Source organism: Anomaloglossus baeobatrachus, chromosome 9 (assembly GCF_048569485.1).
Source record: "Anomaloglossus baeobatrachus isolate aAnoBae1 chromosome 9, aAnoBae1.hap1, whole genome shotgun sequence".
NCBI lineage: Eukaryota > Metazoa > Chordata > Amphibia > Anura > Aromobatidae > Anomaloglossus > Anomaloglossus baeobatrachus.
In genome coordinates this window covers 39403604-39427432 of record NC_134361.1, presented here as the reverse complement: position 1 = coordinate 39427432, position 23829 = coordinate 39403604, and the positions used below count along the sequence as shown (strand labels likewise).

The following is a 23829-nucleotide window of genomic DNA, read 5'->3' as shown; positions in this document are numbered from 1 at the left end:
AATGGCTAATGATACTTGCTGTCCCGTGCAGTGACACCCAGTGCTGTGTAAAGTGCAATCAGTGTCCCTGTGAACAGTGTGCTATGCCCTACGCATTTCCACAATCAATTTTTTTTTGCTACCCTGATTCATCAGGGGCATGTGGACAGTGTATGATACGGACTAGATAATTGATATATATATATATACGGCATAAGGTTTGATGAGACACCGGCATAATAGCTGGCCGCGTCTCATCAAACCTTATGCCGTAGGCCACAAAGGCTGCTAACGCAACATATGGCCTGGCGTTTGAAAAACCCAATTGAGTCAACCAGTATGCACCAACATTGGGAAGGTGGAGAAGAGACCTGGGATCAGATTTCGGTCGAGAAATGCTTTACTCTGTTTGAGAGCCCAGAAGGATTCAGGGAGTGTTGAAAGCCAAAGGTGGATTTACAAAATAGTAACAGAATAATAACACTTCAAATTTAGATTTTTTTTAGGAGCAAAACAGTAACAATGCAGTGACCTAACAAGAATCTGCTATATGGTTCCAAGTGGAATTTGTGTATGAGGTATCCAAGATGATTGTCTATAAAATGAAGGTCGTCTCACGCTCAAAGCTGTAGAGGATGGTGAGATATGGAGCTTGAAAATCAAAAGTTCAAAACATTGTTACCCTTTTGCTCTTCGGGGTATCATATCCAGACCAAAGATAGCTCTGATTAAACACAAACTTGACACCGATTTGTCGGCCAAGAATGAAGTGAATTAATACAATATTATCTATGAAAATTATTTTATTATTGAAAAATTTAAAAATTACACTTTCAAACAAGAGAGCCACCAGGGGGGCACAAGGTTCCAGATTATCTATATGTCATATCGATCCTATATATACATATAACCTATCAGGTTGAATCCAAAACACTGGATAGTTACACTCAATATTTATACATAAATACTTATTCAAATCATAGAGTCACATCCAATGTCTATTTACATCAACCAACTCAGTGTATAACAAAACAATATATATAATCGAAAGCAGTCCTCAATTAATCATTCTGACATATATGACTGCCTTCAGTGCGCATATCAACGCTGCTGCCCAATACATAAACACCTAAACCTTCTTTGCCTTACATCAGCGTGGAAGATGAGGTAAGTGGTGGTAAAAAAACCCTTTAACGTTATATTGGGGCTATCGCACGCACAGCTGAGCTGTCCATCAATGCACTAAATCAGCATACACTGATTTGCATAGACGACCACTCAGCTGCTGTGTCTTCGTCATCAATTGACATCTAACCTCCACAAACTCACGCTGATGATGCAAGGGCGTTGATGCCAATAGATAGTAGAATATATGATAGGGCAAACCAAAGATAACAAACGTTATACAACAAAGTATTTGAATTACACATTCAACAGTTAGAATTGTAGAATAGATACTTACATTGACTGATTTTATCTGGCCGTGCGCCCCACCACCCCTGACGTACGTTTCGCCGCTGCTTTTTCAAATACTTTGTTGTATAACGTTTGTTATCTTTGGTTTGCCCTATCATATATTCTACTATCTATTGGCATCAACGCCCTTGCATCATCAGCGTGAGTTTGTGGAGGTTAGATGTCAATTGATGACGAAGACACAGCAGCTGAGTGGTCGTCTATGCAAATCAGTGTATGCTGATTTAGTGCATTGATGGACAGCTCAGCTGTGCGTGCGATAGCCCCAATATAACGTTAAAGGGTTTTTCTACCACCACTTACCTCATCTTCCACGCTGATGTAAGGCAAAGAAGGTTTAGGTGTTTATGTATTGGGCAGCAGCGTTGATATGCGCACTGAAGGCAGTCATATATGTCAGAATGATTAATTGAGGACTGCTTTCGATTATATATATTGTTTTGTTATACACTGAGTTGGTTGATGTAAATAGACATTGGATGTGACTCTATGATTTGAATAAGTATTTATGTATAAATATTGAGTGTAACTATCCAGTGTTTTGGATTCAACCTGATAGGTTATATGTATATATAGGATCGATATGACATATAGATAATCTGGAACCTTGTGCCCCCCTGGTGGCTCTCTTGTTTGAAAGTGTAATTTTTAAATTTTTCAATAATAAAATAATTTTCATAGATAATATTGTATTAATTCACTTCATTCTTGGCCGACAAATCGGTGTCAAGTTTGTGTTTAATCAGATTGCATAGAAGTGATTATAAGGAAGTGGACTTTGGTGATTAACAAAGATAGCTCTGGCCTTGAAGATTTTCCATCTTTAAGGCATGCTGGAGAAGACCATAGATAAAGCTGGTCAAAAGCAGCCAAGGTTGTAATGAGGTGCTGACAGATTTCTGGTAGGTTTTTCACGTTGCCCTTGAGGGTTCATTGTGGAAGACTTTTTTACAGTATGTGCTAAAGTAGCGAGTACGGGAGACGCGTGGCAAAATATTTGGAGATAAATGTGTAAACATACAAGTGGAAATCAACACAGATGATCTTGTGAGCACATATGATTACGGGTAGGAGGTAGCAGAAGTTTAAAAAATTCTCTACACAGAGATACGATGTACAACAATATAACATAATGCAACTTTTAATATTCATTCTTCTTGTATTACAAACCCAGAAATTATTCCGATAGTTAATCGACAAAGAACTAAAAGAAAAGTTTCTAAAGACCTCCTCAGTCATCTGGGGGTCACATACATCTGGTAGGTCCTTGGTATTGCCCCATTTTTATTTGGTTCCGGAGTTATTTCAATATCATCTGGGTCTACGACCGGTTTCAGGTTGAATTTCTGAAATATGTTTGTCAGAAAGAGAAATAATTCCATCCGGGCCAGACCCTCTCCAATGCAACTTCTTTTACCTGTGGTTAAAAAATAATGATAATTAGATGATCCAACATTTTTGCAGCAAAACATTACAAAACGAGATTACAACTTTCATAAGTTGGATAAACCTATAGCTCGAAAGATTTAGGAAAAACTGCACTCGCAGGGGGTTGGACTCGATGGCCCTTGAGGTCCCTTTCAACTCTACCATTCTATGAATCTATAAGACCTAGACACAATTTGTGAAGAGTGAAACCCGTAATGAGTTTTATCATCTTGGAGTTGGAAGCTAAAGTAGAGCGAGATAAGAGGCTCTACTGACCCAACTGCATTATAGAACATCAACCCTTCAACAGCCAACAGCTTCCACAGCCTCGCCTTTCAAATTTCATGCGCTAGTGGCAACGAGTCGACTCATAACGGCTGCAGTGTTTGCCAATCTAGGTCTATGTGTATCTATTCAGGCCGGTTAGTTGACATTAGTCTAAGCAGACAAAGCGCCGGCCACTTTTAGTTGGATCCTATAACAGCTGCTACGCCGAATACTCTTTCCATTACCCCACTGAAGTCCAACCATGATAATTACATAGAGCAGAAACTGATAGACTATATAAATTTCTACTAGAACAGTACACGTGGGCTAAAACATATGACCCATCAGCTGTAGCCACTTTTTACTCTACTGGAAACCAATCAGTTTTTAGAAGACATTTATGAAACCAAAATTATGATTTCAGTCTGGATTTCACAATAAGTTTCAAGTGCACAATGTGCAAATCCATCCTAAATCTACCTTATACTTTATAGTTGTTCTGGATAAATGTGATCTTTGATGCAGACAAAATCAAAGATCCAACTTGAAGCCTTCACAATACCATCATTTAACAATCGCTGTGATAGCCTAGTAGCTCCCATGCATTGAGCTTCATAGGCTGATATAAGGCCGACCAAGACACACACTTGCATCTTCGTATTAGAACTCTTAGTTTGTCTGTGCAACGCAACCTAATAATTACCTTTTGGCAAGCTCCGGGACCTCTTCTACCCTTCAGCAAGCTCCGGGACCTCTTCTACCCTTCAGCAAGCTCCGGGACCTCTGCTACCCTTCAGCAAGCTCCGGGACCTCTGCTACCCTTGAGCAAGCGCCGGGACCTCTGCTACCCTTGAGCAAGCGCCGGGACCTCTGCTACCCTTCGGCAAGCTCCGGGACCTCTGCTACCCTTCGGCAAGCTCCGGGACCTCTGCCACCCTTCGGCAAGCTCCAGGATCTCTGCTACCCTTCGGCAAGCTCCGGGACCTCTGCTACCCTTCGGCAAGCTCCAGGATCTCTGCTACCCTTCGGCAAGCTCCGGGATCTCTGCTACCCTTCGGCAAGCTCCGGGACCTCTGCTACCCTTCGGCAAGCTCCGGGACCTCTGCTACCCTTCGGCAAGCTCCAGGATCTCTGCTACCCTTCGGCAAGCTCCGGGATCTCTGCTACCAATTTCCCACATGCCTCAACTGCATGCTGCACCAATGCCCATGGACCATGTGCCCACCCAGACCTGAACTTAGGGGATCTACCTCACCTAATTAACCTAACAGAAGGGATCAATCCGTATTGTAACAAAACATTGTGTCAGAGAAATCTGTTAAAGAAAGGAAACCTATGATATTTTAAGTAATGTAGATAAAACATTACCTAATGAGAAAGGCACAAATGCATCATTCTTCTGGAAGGTGCCATTGTCATTCAGAAAGTTAGTGGGATCAAATTCTTTTGGATTCTTAAAACATTTTGGATCTTTCAAGACTGATGTCAGAGCTGGAAAAATTACAATGTCCTAAAAAGAAGAAAACCAAAGCATGAACTTTACCTAAAAAAGCAAAACAAAACAAAATTGCCACACTGGCAATAGTCCCATATACCTACAGAAGAATCTTACTGAGTTTGTCATCACATGACTTTTTAACTTTATTGTATTGGTCACTGTGGTTTATGGTTTACTTTCTTTAACCTTCAACAAACATCTCTTTGGAGTTACAGTAGGTGAAATAAGTATTGAGCACGTCACCAATTTTCTAAGTAAATATATTTCTAAAAAGTGCTATTGACATGTATTTTCTCCACAACTCCAATCTACTCAGGCAAAGAAATCAATCCATAAATGTCCGTAAATTAAGTTATGTCTAATGGAAGGAAATGACAGGGGAAAAGTATTAAATACAAGAAGAAAGAGGTGGAAAAAGTCATGGAAAGTCCTGACACCAGCTGAAATCTATAAGTAATTAGAAAGCAATCCTGCCACTTAGTGAAAAATAATATCAGCGAGTTCAACTGATGGCTTATAAATAGGTGTCTCATTACCAAGGTGCCCCACAAGAAACATTTCATGATGGGTAAAACCAGTGAGCCATCTTAAGACCTTCACAACCTTATTGCAAAACATACTGATGGCATTGGTTACAGAAAAATATTTAAACTGCTGGAGGTTTCAATGAGCAACTATTGGGGCTATAATATAAAAATGGAAAGAACATAATTTTACCATAAATCGACCATGACCAGGAGCTCCTCGAAATATTTCAGACAGAAGAGTGAAACGTATTACCAGAAGAGTTGTCTGAGAGCCAAAAAACACCTATGGAGAGCTACAGAAAAACCTGGAATCAGGTTGTTTCAAAGAAAACAACAAGTAATGCTCTCAACCTCCATGGCCTGTATGCACACTCTTGTATGCACGCTCACCATGCAAGACTCCATTGCTGAACAAAAAGCAGGTTGAAGTGCATTTAAAATTTGCTCAACAACATTTAGACAAGTCTGTGAAATACTGGAAGAATATAGTCCCATCAGATGACACCAAAACTTAACTCTTTGGATGCCATAATACACACCATGTTTAGAGGCCAAAAGGCAAATCACCCCAAAAACACCAACAACAGTGAAATGTGGAGGTGGGAACATCATGGTGTAGGGCTGTTTTTCAGCATATGGTACTGGCAAACTTCATATGGTTGATGGAAATATGAATAGACGAATGTACCAAGACATTCTTGATAAAAATCTGCTGCCATCTACTAGGATGATAAAGATGAAACAAGGGTGGACGTTTCAGAAAAACAATTATCCCAAACACACAGCGAAGAAAACTTTCAATTGGTTTCAGAGAAAGAAAATAAAGCTGCTAGAATGGCCGAGCTGATCACCTGACCTGAATGCAATAGAATTTTATAGAATGAACTAAAACTCGGGGTTAACAGACACAGCCCACGGGACCTTCAGGATTTGAAGAGTGTGTGTAAGAATGGACCAAAACCACACATGAGCAATGCATGCCACTAATTTCTCCATAGAGGAGGCATCTTGAAGCTTCCATCACCAACAAAGGCTTTTGTACGAAGTATTCAATACATTTTCAGTATGTGTGTTCAATACTTTTTCCCTATATCATCTCTCATCTATAGCTTGATTTCTTTGCCTGTGTGGATTAGATGAGTTGGTAACGACATCTCGTGAGAAATTAATGTCAATAGCACCTTTAGAAGCATATTTACTTAGAAAATTGGTGACGCGTTAAATACTTATTTCAATTGGTGTACGTGTATATGACAAGGTTATCTTTGGGACTCCTATAAAAAAAAGAAATTGCTGGTGCATGCCACCACCATCCCACCCAACATTAAAGTTCTCTCTCGTCATACCTTGGGAATGTGGTATCCTCGGAATGTTGTGTCTCGACCGGCTGCATGTGGAAGTCCCAATGGTGTGATGTCCGCGAATCTCTGAATTTCATGTATAACGGCGTCTGTGTAAGGCATCTTGACTCGATCTTCTATTGAAGGACATTGATTCTGGCCGATCACCTGATCCATCTCCTCATGAATCTTCCCTAAATTGACACACGTTATAATTCATTATTTTTAGAGAATTAAAATATAATATACCTCCATTACCTTTTATTGTTATAGCATATGCATTATTGTGAAGTTGCAAATTATTTTATTTTTTAAACATGGCTGTGTGTTGCCAGAAAGGTAAACAACGTGGGTTGATCACATCAACGTGGCTCCAGTTTGGTTTCACCAAGAACTACTGTTTCATGCATTACCGAATATAGGATCCAGTGCTCCATTATGCTGAAGTTAACAAGTATTAAACAGTTCCTGTTGACTGGAGGGGTTTTTGTCCACTACGGCATTTGGAGACAATAACTACTTGGATTCCATGTTTTTTCCATGGAAGAGACTACCATGGGAGGTAGTGAGGGCAGTCAGAGTGGATCAGGTGTCCACAGGAGGTGGTGACCTCTCCATCAATGGAAATCTTCAAGTGGAACCTGGATAAACATATAGCTGGGATGATTTAGGAAAACTTGCACTCGCAGGGGGTTGGACCCGATGGCCCTTGAGGTCTCTTCCAACTCTACCATTCTACGAGTCTATGATTTGCTCTGCGAATAGTTCCATCAACCAAGAGTCTTAAAAACTTATTGCTACAAAATCCCTCCAGTTTTTCTATTCCATAAGTGAAGGTCACATTAAATTCTGACTAAAATAATCGTTTGTTGCAATGATGTAAGAGGATTGGATCAGCTTATGTCCTATTTGGTTCTGTAGGGGCTAAAATTTAGGGGCCATGTTATCTTTTTACAATTTTTTTCAAAACAATTTTATGAAGGTGTTTCACTGGTTCTCACCTTTGGACAATTCCTTCTTGTTCGAGGGGTCCATTGAAAATAAACTGATCACAAAGTGTTCCTATGCTGGGAATAAGGATTTGGACACCTATCAGTATGTGTTTAATTTTTCCAGCAGCTCAGCCAAAGTGAAAGTGTGGCTTTACAGAATACCCATCTCAATCAATGGGTTGTCTTTGTAGAGCAAACTAGGATAGGATCTAGATTGTGGGACACGCCCTTATTAACCTCTCTCCTCTATGGCCAAAAGATGGGGGGATCTTAAAGAGAATTCATCTTACTCACTCCTAAATAGTGTTTATGAAGACAGGTTTTGTAAGCTCAACAACCTCTATAATGACATCCATGTATATAGATACATTTAGGTTCAACCATATTTTTTAGGACTTCCCAAGTTAAGAAATCTGTGGTCTTCATACAGGAAATCTTATTGCGTCATTTTAGATTATTATTCTAAATTGTAGGAATGTCACCTCTAAGAACGGATAAGCACGCTGTTACTAAGATACGGTGCTTTTCCCATATTCTGCATTTTGCGGACTAGCCGGCACAGTCAGCGTTCCCCTCTGAACTGTGTAGTTGGACGAATCCTGGCCATAAAGTGCAGGAAGAGAAGAAAGAGTGGGAGAAAAGCTTAGGGTGGGAACAGGAGAAGTTGGGTCGCCTGAGAAATGTAAGAGAATGATGGTTGGGAGAAAAGCACAGTGCCGGGCTGTGAGAGAGAAACTGCAATCCAGACCATGACAGAGTCCCAGTAACAGTCAAGCCAGTACCGGATTGGGAAGCTCCTGAGGTTGGTGATCCGGGAGGCGAGAAGAGACGCCACCCGAAAAAGTCAAGGAACCTCAGGTCTGTGGATGAGAAGTTCCCACCTGCCCTGGAAGGAAAGTGTGCACCGACAAACCATTTGAGCATTGATCTCCCAGGAGTGGGTTTGTTCCACCTCAACAATACTGCAAGTTTCTTACCGGTGTGCACACCTGATGGGGTTTAGCGTAGGCCTCAGTAGTTAGAGTGTGGTAGCTGTACTGTCCGATTAGCAATTAGGTTGTAAAGTTTTTTGTTGTACAGATATAATAGCTGGGGCAACACAATGTTGGTGCGGCCCAGCTAGAATCTGCAGTGTTTAACTATACTGTTGTCATAGTATACTTCACCATTGACTTATGCATTTATTTCCTGTCTGTTAATAAATTGGTTCCCTTGTTTCTGCACCCTTGTCTCTTGTACTGTAATTGAACCCTGCCTAGTGGTGGTACCTTTGCCGGTGAGAACATCTCCTCTTCCACAGACCACAGACCCATGGTTCCTGGAGGTAAAAGAAAGGCCCCTGGACTCACTCATGGTTCAGTATCTGGAAATAGCAGATCTCCAGAGCTATTCTGCTCTTGCTGTAAAGAGCGGGAACTCTGAAGCCTAGCGGGTGGAAGCTCGCAGTTTTATGGACATGCATGCTCGTTTCTTTCCCTCTTTGTGCCAGAAAGATGCTTTTCTTATTTTTGCTTTACTGATTTATGAAGTTAAATGAACCAGCGGAACATGTAAACATGAAGTGTTCCTGCGACTACCTTGAACGGCCACTGAGTGCGTGGACCTACCACACAAGATATAACCGGTGAACAGGTTTGCCACACGTTTTGGTAGAAAGCAGCCTTCTTTTATAATCCTGGACAGCCCCTTTAGGTTTTACCATCCCTCTGCTAAGCAAAGAGCAGCACTTACGTTCCACATCTGGATATTTGAGCAGGTAGAGTAAGCCATACTTCAGGGTTGTGCTTGTCGTTTCGGTTCCAGCGAAAAACAGATCAAGAACCGTGCCAAATAAATTATCAAAGTGAAATTCAGTTTTTGGATCGCTCTTCTCCTGTAAAAATCACAGAGTATTTCTAAGTGTCTGTCACGGGCATTTATAATGAGATAGAGAACTAGCTTGTTTAATTTTTTGTGCAAAAGCTTTATAGGAATCGGTCACTAGGTTTTCCCAATATAAACTAAAGCAAACACCTTAATCTGCTGCATTTCCGCAGTCTGTTGACCTGTACGCAAGCCCCAAACTCCACGCTATATACTTCAACCATACGGCATAGCTCAGTCCAATGGGCGTTGTCGTTTCCTTTTGTGGGGTCATCTTGATCCCTACAGCTGCCGTCCTCCTGGTTTGCTTAATGTGGATGACATGTGCCACATCATACACAGATTGCCGTGAAACTTGTACCTGCACTGTTGAAGTGCCGGCATGAGCAGGTGCTCTATGTTCTGCTCTATTAAGGACAGAGCAAGCCCTCTACTGCACATGTGCAGGCATGACTTCACTTCCGGGTTAATAAGTGCCGGCGCTAGCGTATGATAGAACTTTGCCCTGCCTCCTCTACTACGCATGCGCCAACATGACTTCACTTCTTGGTTAATAAGTACCGGCGCTAGCGTATGATAGAACTTTGCCCTGCCCTTGGTATGGCAGAGCATAGTGGCCGGCGCTTCAACTGCAAAAGTACAGTATTCACAGCAATTTGCAGATGACATAGGACGCGTCATCCATATCATTCAAGCCAGAAGGATGGCAGTTGTAGGGATTGAGAAGGCACGAGAAAGGTAAAAAATATACACATCCTTTGGACCGGACAGTGCCCTTTGCCACAATTGAATAAAGAATTTTTGGCAATATTAAGGGGAGTTTGGGTTTAGATACAGTTCAATGGCCTGTGGTAACAGGTAAAGGTGGTGTTTTTAGCTTATATTGGGAAAACCTGGTGACCGGTTCCGTGTAATACATCACCTCCTCCATCTTTATTAGGAAGCAATCAATGAAGTCTCGAGGACAATTTGGATCAAGGGTCACTTTGTGATTTTCCAAGGATTCTGCAATAAAGTCTTTCAGTTTCTCCAGATTTGTAAATATCTTCTGGTGAGGTCCGGGAATAAGGCTGATGGTCTTGGGAAAGATATTGAGTAGCTGTAAAAAAAAAAAAAAACATGTGATATTTTATAATTATTCAATTTCTTTTATAGTAGAACAAGTTCACCAAAGACAAGAGTTGGATGAAATGTTAACTTACAATTCCCCAAGTGGAAGACATGAGAAGGGTTATTTCTTTTAGTAAGGTAAGAAGCGTCCGGAATTTGACATCTTCATAATCAAAACGTTCTCCAAACACAACTGAGCAGATGATGTTGGAGACAGCCAAGGTCAGCAGATGGGTTGGGTCAAAGGGGTCACCTGGAAGGAGATGTGCATATCTGTAAAATCAATGACAGGTTTTCTTCCTCACCTTGACTCTTGGCTCCTCATACTATGTGGTTCCGGAGAACGGATACCCACCGATGGAGAAGCCATCAATGTATATTCCTGGAGAACCTCTTTAGGTTATAGGCTCACGATGCAGATTTTCATATGGAAAATGCACAGCAAAATCCAGAACCACCTCAGTTATTGAGGTCTTAAAAATCTCATCTACACGTTGTGTTAATTTTCCACACAATATTAGACCCACGTTGTGTTAATTTTCCACACAATACTAGACCTGCTACTTTGACTTTGAAGATCCGGAGCATATCCATTTTTTAACAAAATGTATTGCGGTCTTCAGCCTTGCAGCTCATATGGTCAAATTCCCCCAAAAAACTAATACTTGTGGATTTGATGTGGAAATGTAACTGAAGTGCTGTGGAAATTTCACATCTAATCCACAACATATACATATACCAAGGGTTGTTCTTCTTAACTTGTGTCTTCAGCAGCTCACTGCTTCATAGCCTCCTTCACTTCCTTTATGATGGTGCAGGCACTCCTCCTTGAGTCCTCTTTGAGTGACAGTTCTGGTTGAGTAGCTTTTCCCTTTTGTTTACCTTCTGCTTGCTAGTGTAGCAATGATAGTCTTTGTCTGGGGCTTGGTCTCCACTGTTATTATATTTGCACATGGCTCAATTGAGCATTGAACAGAAGACCTTCTCCAGAAACAGCTCATGGTAGGGACTGCGGCTTGTGATTTTGCGGGACTGATAGCAGCTCTCAGTCAGAACCTGACAGGGAGGAGGAGATGAGAAGCTGTCTAAAGGGCACTTTACACGCAGCGACATCGCAAGCGATGTCGTTTGTGAAAGCACCCGCCCCGTAGTTTGTGCGTCACGGGCAAATCACTGCCCGTGGCGCACAATATCGTTAGTCCCCGTCACATGGACTTACCTGCCTAGCGACATCGCAGTGGCCGGCGAACCGCCTCCTTTCTAAGGGGGCAGTTTGTGCGGCGTCACAGCGACATCACACGGCAGCCGTCCAATAGAAGCGGAGGGGTGGAGAGCAGCCAAAAGAAAGTGACGCCCACCACGTTGCCGGAGGCACGCAGGTAAGGTGTTGTTCGTTGTTCCTAGGGTGTCACACATAGCGATGTGTGCTGCCTCAGGAACGATGAACAACCTGCATCCAGCACCATCAACGATATTTGGGATTAGAACGACGTGTCAACGATCAACGATAAGGTGAGCATTTTTGATCGTTAGCGGTCGCTCATATGTTTCACACACAACGATGTCGCTAACGAGGCCGGATGTGCGTCATGAATTCCGTGACCCCCAACGACATCTCGTTAGCGATGTCCTTGCGTGTAAAGCGGCCTTAACCGCTGTACAGAAATCATTAAATTTGAAATGGATGGCTGGATACTCGGGACTTAACTCCTCAATCTACAATGCAACTACTGCACATGCTTGGCCAGGCTCTGGTGGTCGGTCTCCTTGGCAATAAGCTATAAACTGTGTAAGATAAAAGCTCTCACAGTTGGAGAATGATGGCAGATATGAAAAGCAATTCAACTGCAAAAATACACTATTTTCATGGTGTCTAATTATTTCATGACATGAAAATATATCTTTAATGTTCCAGGTAAAGATAAATTGTACAATAAACCATGTGATATGATATTTTATTTATAGTATTATATTAAATTATAGCATCATTCCTGATTCCGAAATTCAAAATGTACCACAAGCTTCAACCTTCCTTCAGCACATATCATAATTACATAGGTTGAAAAAAGACCTAGGTCCATCTAGTTCACCCTTCCTCCACCAATTCTACCTTTGGTCATTAAGTCACTTATAACCAACAATATTGTGTACTGAGGAAATCATCCAGCCCTGATATAAAAGCTGTTATAGTATCTGCCATTACTACCTCTTGTGGTCGGCATTCCACAGTCTGACTGCTCTAACTGTAAAGAACCCTTTCCTATTTAGCTGCCGGAATCGCTTTTCACTTACCTCCATTCTTCCCAAGCTCTTCCGTCAGGTACCGCGCTTCCTCTTGTATCCGTTCTTCAATGCTTCTCTTCCCCATTCCAAAATTTCTCAGGGTAGAAAGAGAAAACCTGCGCATCTGTTTCCATGTCTCACCATTGCTTAATATCACTCCTGAGATTAGGAGACAAACGTAGATATAAATCTCAATATGAGGTAACGGATACAACCACTTGAGGTTATAACTATTTTGGAACGTTAAATGTTTCATTAAACAAAACAATTTTCAAAAAGGAAGGAGGGGTGGGGGGGAGTGAGCTCACCCATCTATCTAGATCTTCAGCACGGAGGCACCTTGGCTCGAGCAGAAAACCACATCAGAGTATGGAGGAAGATTCAATGATGAATAGGACAATATTCCAAAAAATTATTATTAAAACGTCATGTTTTGTTGCGGAAAAGTTAAAACTGTCAACACAAATTTGTCACGCTCCGTTTGTGGGGGGCACAAAAGCAAGATGAAGAGGCAGCTCCAAAATGCAGATAGCAAAAAAAAAAACCACAAAGCGATATTGTACAGGAAAGAATAGTAAGCTAACCAAACTCTTCTACCAGGATGTCTCGTCAGTATCAGGGAGAAAGCAAACCGCTAACAGGGGGAAGAAAGGGGTCGAGCCAGGAAGTAACGTCGGAGGTAGAAGGGCAAAACAAAGCTGAAGTTGGGGATCATAATCAAGGTCAGTAGCCGGGAGATTAAGTACGTACAGAAAAGGTGGAGACACGGGACGGGACCTAGGGTCAGACTGACTGGACTAAGGACAGAACTGGGGTCAGAAGGACAGGAAGGACAAGCAGAACAAAGAAGACAGGTCAGGCAGAGGTGGCGGGAGATGGGATGGCTCAGAGTCAGACTCACGGGAACCAGTAGCACCGTGCAGAGCAGTAACTATTACTGGCGATGTCCCTAGGTAGTAGCACCAAGATGTATCCACAAATGAAATTTGATAGATATGTTATATAGTATATACTGTACAATAGTATACTGTATATGTGATGCCCTGGCCTATCAGGTCGTCACAGGGTATTGTGTAATCTGCCCTTCTGTACAATATTCACCTCCTCCTTGGTTAAGGGTTCCTAACCATTAGTGTTGCCAAGAACAAGCTAATCAAAATCCTAGGAACACTCTGCACCACACCCACCAGACACACTAGTGGACGGCCTGAGTGGAATAGGGTTGCCCACTTGGGGGGTTGGTTAAGGGGAGGTCAGGAGAAGCCAGTGCAGTGTTGGAGGTGAAAGTGAGAGGAGGTCAGGAGCTGGGCTCCTTGGAACTACTAGGTGGCAGACGTTGGTCTGGGCCTGGTAGGAGCTGGACCCCGGTCGCAGGGGATTGTGACAAGGGGCATGAACTGTCGAGGAGGACAGCCGGCGGCCTTGTGCCATCACCAGGCAGGGGCCAGGGCACGACGGGGTATGTGGACCCTAGGCCAGGAAGTAGCTTCAAGTGTCCTGGTAATTTACTCAACGAGGATAGAGCCTTCAAGATCCGTTCTCCACCCATTCCAAAACCGGGGTACTAGCGCAACGAGGGGGTAGGATTTTCCCACTACCTAGTCCAGAAAATCCCAAGCATGAACACTGAGAGCAAGCTCACCCAGTTAGCCATACTGGGGAGGGGGACCCGATTAGTTTTACACTAAAGGGGCCAATTAGGTCACAGACTAACAGGCAACACCAACGGGCACGGGATCCAGGCGTGCTCCCTCTAAGCGGCAGAGGCGTCAAGAACTTTGGTTTAATAACAGGTGTCGGTGTCAGCGTTATTGAACTGAGTGAGTACACAAGTGACCCTTACCGTCCCAACGGCACAACCCTGTCCTTATCACCGAGTCCCGGGGCATCCCCCCTACTCGTGGAGGGGTTAAACATCTGGCTGCCCACACCATCGCCACCAATCGCAGCGGTGGTATTGCATCTTACCACGCACCACGGGTGGCGTCACAAACTTTCCACACCATCCCCAGTAAATACACCCCCTTTATCCAAGTGGCCACACGACCCCCGGTTCCGGAAACCCCTCGAGCCACCGTGGATCCGGATCCGAGCAGCCCGGCTGCTGGTACGGGGGTGGTACATATACAGTACATATGTACAGAAAGTTACCTCCAGAGGGGGTCAAAACGTGATGAAAGGACAGAACCGGAAGTGTGCACGGTATTTGCTCTTAAACCAAGTTACAAATTTGTAAAAAGCTTTGCTTGTCTTGCAAAACGCTCTCAAACCAATTTATTCTTAATTCAAGGTTCCACTGTATGAAGTTTTAATAATATTTTTTGGAGTCTTGTCCAATTCGTCGCTGGATCTTCCTTCCTACTTTGACAAAACAAATTGTTGGCGGTTTCCTAGAGTACAACATTTTGGTGCACCTTTTTGGCCGAAAGTAAGCCAACAGATAAGCGGTGTTTTCTTACGCTAAACAATCTAAAGCAGCACCAGATTTATCAAATAGCTTAAACCACTGTGATAACTCTGGTACATTTAAAGGGAACCCGTCACCAGGTTTTCCCAAAATAAACAGTAAGGCTACCACTAGAGATGAGCGAAGCTCTTCCAACTTCAGATTCGGTACAAGCCTTGGCCGGTTTGTTCAGGCTCGGCTTACCGGACACTTTGCTCAAAAGTCGGCAATGTTTGGTAAGTGTTCGTTTGCAGAAAACCTAGTCTCGGCATCATCACAGCCATGTCAAGTATTGGCATGGCTATGATTGGCCATGGAAATCACTGCAAAAAGAAAGGAAGCAAAAGGGTTAAAGCACGACATACTTACCAAGTCTCCCTGAAGCTGTAGCTGCTTCCACGGCTGTACTTCCGGGGCCACTGATTAGCCCTCATTCATATTCACTGTTTTCCCTGCCCACCGGTGTCTCTGATTGGCTGCAGTCAGACCATTCCCCAACAGTGTCTGTGATTGGTTGGAATAACAGACCCCGTCTGCACATGTTATATCATGGTCTTAAATAAATAAAATTGGCTGCAGCACAGATAGCCCACGGCTACAGGCTACAGGCTGCAGCCCCAGGATGTGTCCTTATCTGGGCTGTGTATCAAAATAAGAGGAACCGCATGTGGTTTTTTAATAAAAACTAAAAAAAAATATTGATTAAACGGCATGTGGTCCCCCCAATTTTGACATCCAGCCAAGCCCGACAGCTGGGGTCTGATATTCTCAGGCTGGGAGACCCTGGGTTAGTTGGCCCCTCCAGCCTAAAAATAGCAGCATGCAGTTGCCCAGGATTTTTGGTTTTAGTGATACTGACCTCAGAAAAAGCTCAAAAAGTATGATAATGGTAATACCAAATTCAAATAAAACAAAGCAAAATTATTAGTTGACCACCCCTGGCGGCAGAGTTCTTCCTGTGCACAGAAGTCCACATGGAGCCTGTGTGTATGATACAGCTATGCAAATTGCCTCTTCAGAAGGAAGAGAACTTGATCTCTGGTGCCTCCTTTTGGATGTTACAAACCCAACTGTCAATATTGACCCTTTAACAAGCCTTGACATGAGAAACCAAACCAGAAACTCCATATGCAGACACGTGTTTCGGGGTGTTGACCTTCCTCAGTGCAAAGCAGAAGTTTTGATATGGATAGGTGAGAGGTTTAAGGGGGAACGCTTCTATGAAATTTCTGGTTTGGTTTCTTAGTCTAAGTCATGTGGAAAGGCTCAATAAAAGGGTTGATATTGACTTTTACGATTCATACGTCCAATAGATGATACCAGAAAACAAGTCCTTTTCCTTCCAAGAGGAGCATTGCATGGCCTAGAAGTCTCCTGATGCTAGCTTGGCGAGAAATGTTTCCCCTTAAATGCCATGATCCAGCTTCCTCAGGCTCCATGTAGATTTTAATATAGTTTAAAGGGAACCTGTCACCAGTTTTTTGGCCTACAAACTGTGGCCACCACCAGTGGGCTCTTATATACAGCATTTTAACATACTGTATATAAGAGCCCAGGCGGCTGTGTAGAACGTAAAAATCATTTTATAATACTCACCTAAACCGGTCGCTGCAGTGCAGACTGGTCAAATGGGCGTCTTCTTCATCCGGTGCCGGCGCCTCCTCTTTTAGCTATTTTTGTTGTGCTACTTCTGAAGCCACGGTGGATGACGCGTCCGACGTCATACACCTTCGCCGGCATTCAGGTCCTGATTAGGGCAGATCAAAGTATTGTAGTGCGCATGCGCAGGATCGGCGAGTATGTATGAAGTAGACGCGTCATGCACCGCGGCTTTCGAAGGAGGACTAAGATGGCCGAAAGAGGAGGCGCCGGCACCGGAGGACAAAGACGCCCATTTGGCCAGTTAGCACCGCAGCGACCGGTTTAGGTGAGTATTATAAAGTGTTTTTTACGTTCTACACAGTGGCCTGGGCTCTTATATACAGCATGTTAGAATACTGTATATAAGAGCCCACTGGTGGTGGTCGCAGCTTATAGTCACCAAATCTACTGACAGGTTCCCTTTAAGGAAGACAAAACAATTTGCTTTTTTTTTTTAAAAAAAAAAAAAAAATTGTGTTAAATGCTTTGTAAAAATCCCTAAGTTCCCAAATTTCGACCAGTCTTTTCCATTTTGCATGTCATCAATCCGTTGCAGAGTTTTTCACATTTGTAGCTTATGGAGCCCACCATGGGAAATCTTTGCTTGCAGATCAACACACAGTTTCTTCAGAGTCTTCTCTGGGGGGGGTGCACTTTTACCCCTCCCTCAAAGATGCTGCCACCCACTGCTCAGCAGCGGGTCCAGCAATCTCACCCGCTGTCGAGCGTTGATGGGCAGTGTCTAGGAGTGGGGAGTGAAAGTGCACACCCTTGGAAAAGAGATCATCTCCCATTTGGTCTGCAAGCAGAGATTTCACATACTGCGCTCCAATAAAATGTGAATATCTCTTCAATGGAGTGATGTGGAGAAAAACAGAAAAATAGAAAGAGAAGAGCTCAAAGAGTTTTACAAGATGCTAAAAGAAAACGGAGTTGAGTAAGTGACAGTTTTTGAGAGCTGGAAGTTTTATGTTTTTTTGTTTTTTTTTTAAATGAAGCCATAATAATTTATGTTTACCCAAGATGGAGTGTCTGTATGCAAGATCTGTTACTCACCATAACCTTTGAAGATCAGGTCTCCAAATTCGGAGGGTCCCCTCACGCTGAACATATCTGCATTGTCTAGCAAAGCCTCTTTGACACAATCATACCCAACAAGGACCACTGCGGGTGCGCTGGACAGGTAGATGGTGAACACCGGGCCATAGGTCTCACTCAACTGGAAGAGAAACATCAGAAAATAAAAAGGATATTGAATTCGCCTGCTCTAATATGATGTAAGAAAAAAACGGCCAATTGATCAGGAGTTTATGAATAGTGGACGGCATATTTTTTAATATATTTAATCAGCAGTTTATGTGAATTCTGGAACATTGTCACACAATATATATGTAAGGGCAAAAGTATTATAGGAAATATTCTGAACGGTAACACAATGGATGATCGGGAGGAGGGGGATGTAGCTGCAGCCTCTGTATGATATGTATGGACCATATAAAGAGATCAACAACATGTTGCCTTCTCATACTATAAACACACAGGTTAAAACCTGTGAAGCAGTGACACTGGCATCCATTTTTTACGGATATATAACCACTTTGTAGCATGAAACACTTTAAATGGCCCTTAAAGGATTGTAGCATAATTGCTGCTGAGAAAAAAAAAATGTTTGTCATACAGATGCTCAGCGAGAAAAAAAATAAATAAATCACACATTCTGGTAGTGTGGCGCCCCTGAGGCTCCAGTCGCCATGGAGTATTGCACCTTATTTTTGGCGCGATATTTGCCTCGGGTAAGGAGGGGATTAATCACCAGTATTCCACATTCACACTTTCCATAAAGCTTAGGAGCCTTCTCCCAAGGGGGGGGGGGGGGCTCAGGGTAGGCAGGGGCGTGGCCATCATGAGTCATGGGACTTCCCCCGGTCACTGAAGCCAGCCACCTGGGGGGGCGGGTTCAACTTGGGGTACAAATAGGAGCAAACTCACACAATCTTCAGTAAGTCTACCTGGGACACAACACCATCACCTATTTCTTCTCTTCACTTCACTGAGGCTGGGAGTGGAACGCTCAACCCAGGTCCTTCACAGCAAGGGCAAAAGTAATATTTATATACGGTATATATATTGTGAGATGGCACTTGGTAACCTTCGAGGTGGCCAGTGTGTGTCACAGAGAGCCTCGGCCATGAACTTGGATTCTTCGCTGGGACTTGTAGTTCCAAGAGTCATTTGGTAGCATGTTTCAGGGCTAGATGCATGGGATAGTCCCAGAAAGCAATGGGCGGGACTGACCATCCACATGCCTCCCGCCCAGGGGTGTGCTTGGGAGGACATCATGTGTCTGGTGGTGATCACATGGCAGTCTACCAGGGTCCAGGAAGGAAATGGACCTGATAGAGCACATGGTGAGACCATGTGAGGAGTGTGTGGAGACTCCTGAATAGAGAGGTCAGTGAGTAAAGGCTGTGATGCCGGCACGGGGACACGGTGTATGAAGCCTTGTGGATATGTTTTAATTCAGTGTAACAGTGGTTTATGACAGGTTTAAATAAACCGCATGGACGTTTGAAGTGATAAAGTGCTCCTGTGTGACTCAATCCCGCTACCTGACACATGGTTCCCATACACTCGGGGCCCACGTCGTCACTATATATTATATAAAGCTATATGTGTCAGAGTACCACAGGTAGCATCACGAACTATCATCCCCTGTAAATAATCACCACCACCACCACCATTTAAAACTACACACTGCCGGGGTCACGGAACCGGGCCTTACCGCCGAGACATCACCCAGGACAAAATCGGCCCGGTAACGAGCGCCCCACGGCCCAGGTGGGCACGTTACATACTCAAGTGAGTTGACCAGTATGCACCAACATTGGGAACGTGTAGAAAAGACCTGGGATCAGATTTTAGTCAAGACTTTCTTGGATCTGATCACTGATTACTTCCAGTGCAGGCAATTCTATCCTGGCCGGGTGTTGAACACTTAGGTGCTCGTTACAGAGAGCAGTTCTGCCATGAGCTGCATTAACCCTCAACTGGTGAAATTTCTCTGGGATGTAGCAAACCCCACCTAACCAGTTGAGGATTAATGAGGTCCCATTGGTGCCAAACATAAAGATAGTTAGTGAGAATGAAGGGGGGGGGTCTTAGTATTAGTGCTACAGGATATGTTGTACAACAATCGTAGTACAGTTTTTATAAGGTTAGGGTCCCACGACCATATTTGACCCCTCATCCCACGGCACCCATCACCGAGTCAAGGGGCATCCCCCTACCCGTGGAGGGTTACAACACCTTGCTGCCCCACTTCAGCACCCCGGGTACTCCCAATGGCAGCGGCAGTACTCCCCAAATTACCGTGCACCACAGGTGGCATCACAAACTATACATCAACTCCCCTGTAAAAATTTCCCTTTCATTTGAGTGGTCACACGACCCCCGGGTCCGAAGACCCTCGAGCCACAGCGAACCCGAATCTGAGTAGCTCGGCTGCTTCCACGGGGGCGGTACAATAGCATGTGGTATAAGCCAGAGTTATCTAGACATCTACGTAAGCCCTTACCTTCATCAGAGACTGGGGCATTTCCTTAGTGCTCATATGCAGCATGGTGCCCAGTAATGGCAGTGGCGGGGGTCCGGGGGGCATATTTTTCCGTTTCAGATTCCTCCTCCATGTGAAGAAATACAGGATGAAGCTGAGCAAGACGGCGAGGAGAAGAGTCCCGGACACTCCCAGCTCCATTGTGATCTGTAACCTTAGTACAGGAGGAGACACTTATATACGGTATTACAGACAATGTATAGAGAGCAGTATACAATCTGTAACCTTTACACCTTCCTGTTCATGGTTCTAGATTTACACCAGGAGATCAATAGACAGACACAGGCTTACACTGCTCCTTTAAAGGACATGGAATATTGGCCGGTCTGTAGTGTCAAACAGTATCAGAGTCCAACGTTTGGCTTATAGTACGTATGATCTTATAATAAGCAACGCTTAGTGGGATGTCATGTGTCTGATGAGAGTTAAAGAAAAAAAAAGTGATTTTTCCTGAGAAAAGAGAAAATCTCTCCGAAACGCATAAAAAATAAAAACACTGAATATAATATATCTGAACGTTTCTTCAATATGTCAGCGCAGCAACTTGACCCTTCTAACTGTCTATCTGCAAGTTTAATGCCTTAAGAACACATGACACACTATGCCGGTCATATGTCGACACCCTGCATTTGATGCAGGCTCACAAGCTGAGCCCGCATCTTTCCCGGCATATGATGGTTATGGTTCTAACAGCTGCATATAGAACGAAGCTCTGCTTATGGCTATTGACCTTTTAATTGCTGCTGTCAATCTGTGATTTTAATTATTTACTGCGCACTAGCAAGGGGGCATGCCTTTCTAACCACTGATTGATGCACCCACGTCGCGATCGCAGGACACCGATAGGTTGCATGACAGCCAGGGGTCTGCTAAAGACATCTTGGTACTCCTGGATCGTTATTCATAGGAGACAGTAATTTCTGCTATATACAGCAATACTGTGGTATTGCCGTGTATAGTACAAGCGAACAGATGATTGTGTGGCGCCCTTGAGGCTTCAGTTGCCACAGGGTACTGCACCTCACGAGAGGTGCGGTATTCATCCCGGCTATGGAGGAGGTCATTACCGGTTAAACCACCACAATCCACCATAACACACATTTGTCATCTGCCCATCCACAGGGACTGGCAAGGATGGGCACAATACTGCAGGGCACAAGGATGAGCACATTACTACTGGGTACAAGGATGGGCACGATACAAGGATGGGCACAATACTACTGGATACAAGGATGGGCACAATACTACTGGATACAAGGATGGACACAATACTATTGGGCATAAGTATGGGCACAATACTGCAAGGATGGGCACAATACTGCAGGGTACAAGGATGGGCACAATACTACAAGGATGGGCACAACACAAAATATGTGCACAAAACTACAAGAATGGGCACAATACTACTGGGCACAAGGATGAGCACAATACTACAAGGATGGGCACAATACTGCAGGGCACAAGGATGAGCACATTACTACTGGGTACAAGGATGGGCACAATACTACTGGATACAAGGATGGGCACAATACTACTGGGCATAAGTATGGGCACAATACTACAAGGATGGGCACAATACTGCAGGGCACAATACTGCAGGGTACAAGGATGGGCACAATACTACTGGATACAAGGATGGGCCCAATACTACTGGGCACAAGGATGAGCACAATACTACAAGGATGGGCACAATGCTGCAGGGCACAAGGATGAGCACATTACTACTGGGTACAAGGATGGGCACAATACTACTGGATACAAGGATGGGCACAATACTACTGGATACAAGGATGGGCACAATACTACTGGGCATAAGTATGGGCACAATACTGCAGGGCACAATACTGCAGGGTACAAGGATGGGCACAATACTACAAGGATGGGCACGACACAAAATATGTGCAAAATACTACAAGGATGGGCACAAGGATGAGAACAATACTACAAGGATGAGCACAACACTACAGGGCACAATACTGCAGGGCACAACGATGGCCACAATTCCACAAGGATGGGCACAATATTAAAAGGATGGACACCTTACTACAGGGCACACAGATGAGGACATTACTACAAGATGTTGGCTAAGATTACATATGATGCTGCAACAATATTACAAGAAGGTGATAAAATTCAAAATAACGCATGAATTTATTTTTTTGCCATTAAAAATGCTTTTTTATATATATAAACTTAACCAAACAAAAACGTGCAGGTTTGTTATAATAAACAAGCAAAACATTTTCAAAAAAGTGATCCAAAGATGTATAGAAAAAAAAGCATGGATTCATTCAAAATGTCACTTTTTCCTGCACAGAAATATTTTTTTTTTTTCTATATGTGGCCCATACACCCAGCTGAGTTTGAGACCGCTGCTATAAGGAGTTAATGTTTTCTTCAGTTGTGTTCTCACCTCTATATACGCATCACACCCACACCCCAGCTCCACCTCCAGCACGACACACAGGTGAGTATGGTTAGAAAGCAGCGTGTAAAAGGACGTTTAATAAAACAAAAATAACATAAATGCAAATTATGGTAATTGGGTGCCAATGTCACAATCATATCTATATCTATTGGTCACATCTAATAATTATTATTATTATAGCGCCATTTATTCCATGAAACGAAACAGGGTATACGTACAACAATCATTGCTTGCATCACTGGCGGACACAGACAGAAGAGGGCCCCTGTGCAAGAACAATACATGGGCTCATGAAAATACACAGTCCTACCTGCTTTAGAGGTAGACATGGGGCCCCTTAACCCCTTAGCGGCTGCACCAATGATATGTCCACCCTTGGATTGCAGATCATATAGATATAAGAGATATAGGGGCAGCGCCTTTTAAGATTCTTGAAGTCAAAGCAAAGGATTTCCAAAATAATACTTTGGAAAGAAGAAGAAAAGCGCTCACCTGGATATGTGTCACACATGTGCCACCGCTGGCAGTGTTACAGGTGAGATGTCCTACAAGCAGCAGGCGCTGTGCACCATGTCCTCCCCCCTCTGATCAGGAAGTGTCATATCCTCTATGCTCAGTGCAGGGCCGCGCCTCGCAGCTCTAGGAATCCTATACTTTACAGTCAGCAGTGAGACCGTCTTCTATTCCTTTCATCACATTTTACTGTATTGTATACTACATGTAATATGTTACTTTCCTATAAGGTTTTCTTTCCTCATTTTTTTTTCGTGTTTTTTATTTGTTTTTTTTTCTTTAATTTTTCAGCCACTTTTTTTTCCCCCATACACAAATTCATTTTTTTACACTTTTATTTTCTATGGAGCAGCTTATTGGAAAACCTTAAAAGAAACAAACAAAAACCCCCCCACCACATCTTAGGCTATGTTCACACACACTCC

The 23829-nt window shown here is 43.4% G+C and overlaps 1 protein-coding gene across 2 annotated transcripts; it reads right to left on the bottom strand.

The window, feature by feature from the left end:
• Positions 1 to 2594: 2594 nt before the first annotated feature.
• On the bottom strand, positions 2595 to 23470 carry LOC142251089 (cytochrome P450 2G1-like). 2 transcript variants are annotated; one of them, XM_075323600.1, is made up of 10 exons: positions 23384 to 23469; positions 20425 to 20617; positions 17907 to 18069; positions 12773 to 12922; positions 10573 to 10733; positions 10293 to 10469; positions 9239 to 9380; positions 6522 to 6709; positions 4519 to 4660; positions 2595 to 2872 (listed from the first exon to the last, which is right to left on the bottom strand). In XM_075323600.1, the coding sequence occupies exons 2-10, from the start codon at positions 20602 to 20604 to the stop codon at positions 2691 to 2693; spliced, it is 1485 nt and encodes a 494-aa protein (XP_075179715.1). In that variant the 5' UTR covers positions 20605 to 20617; positions 23384 to 23469; the 3' UTR covers positions 2595 to 2690. The 2 variants fall into 2 exon arrangements, with proteins under 2 accessions (XP_075179715.1, XP_075179716.1); XM_075323601.1 differs by lacking the exon at positions 20425 to 20617 and having other exon boundaries at positions 23384 to 23470.
• Positions 23471 to 23829: the final 359 nt, after the last annotated feature.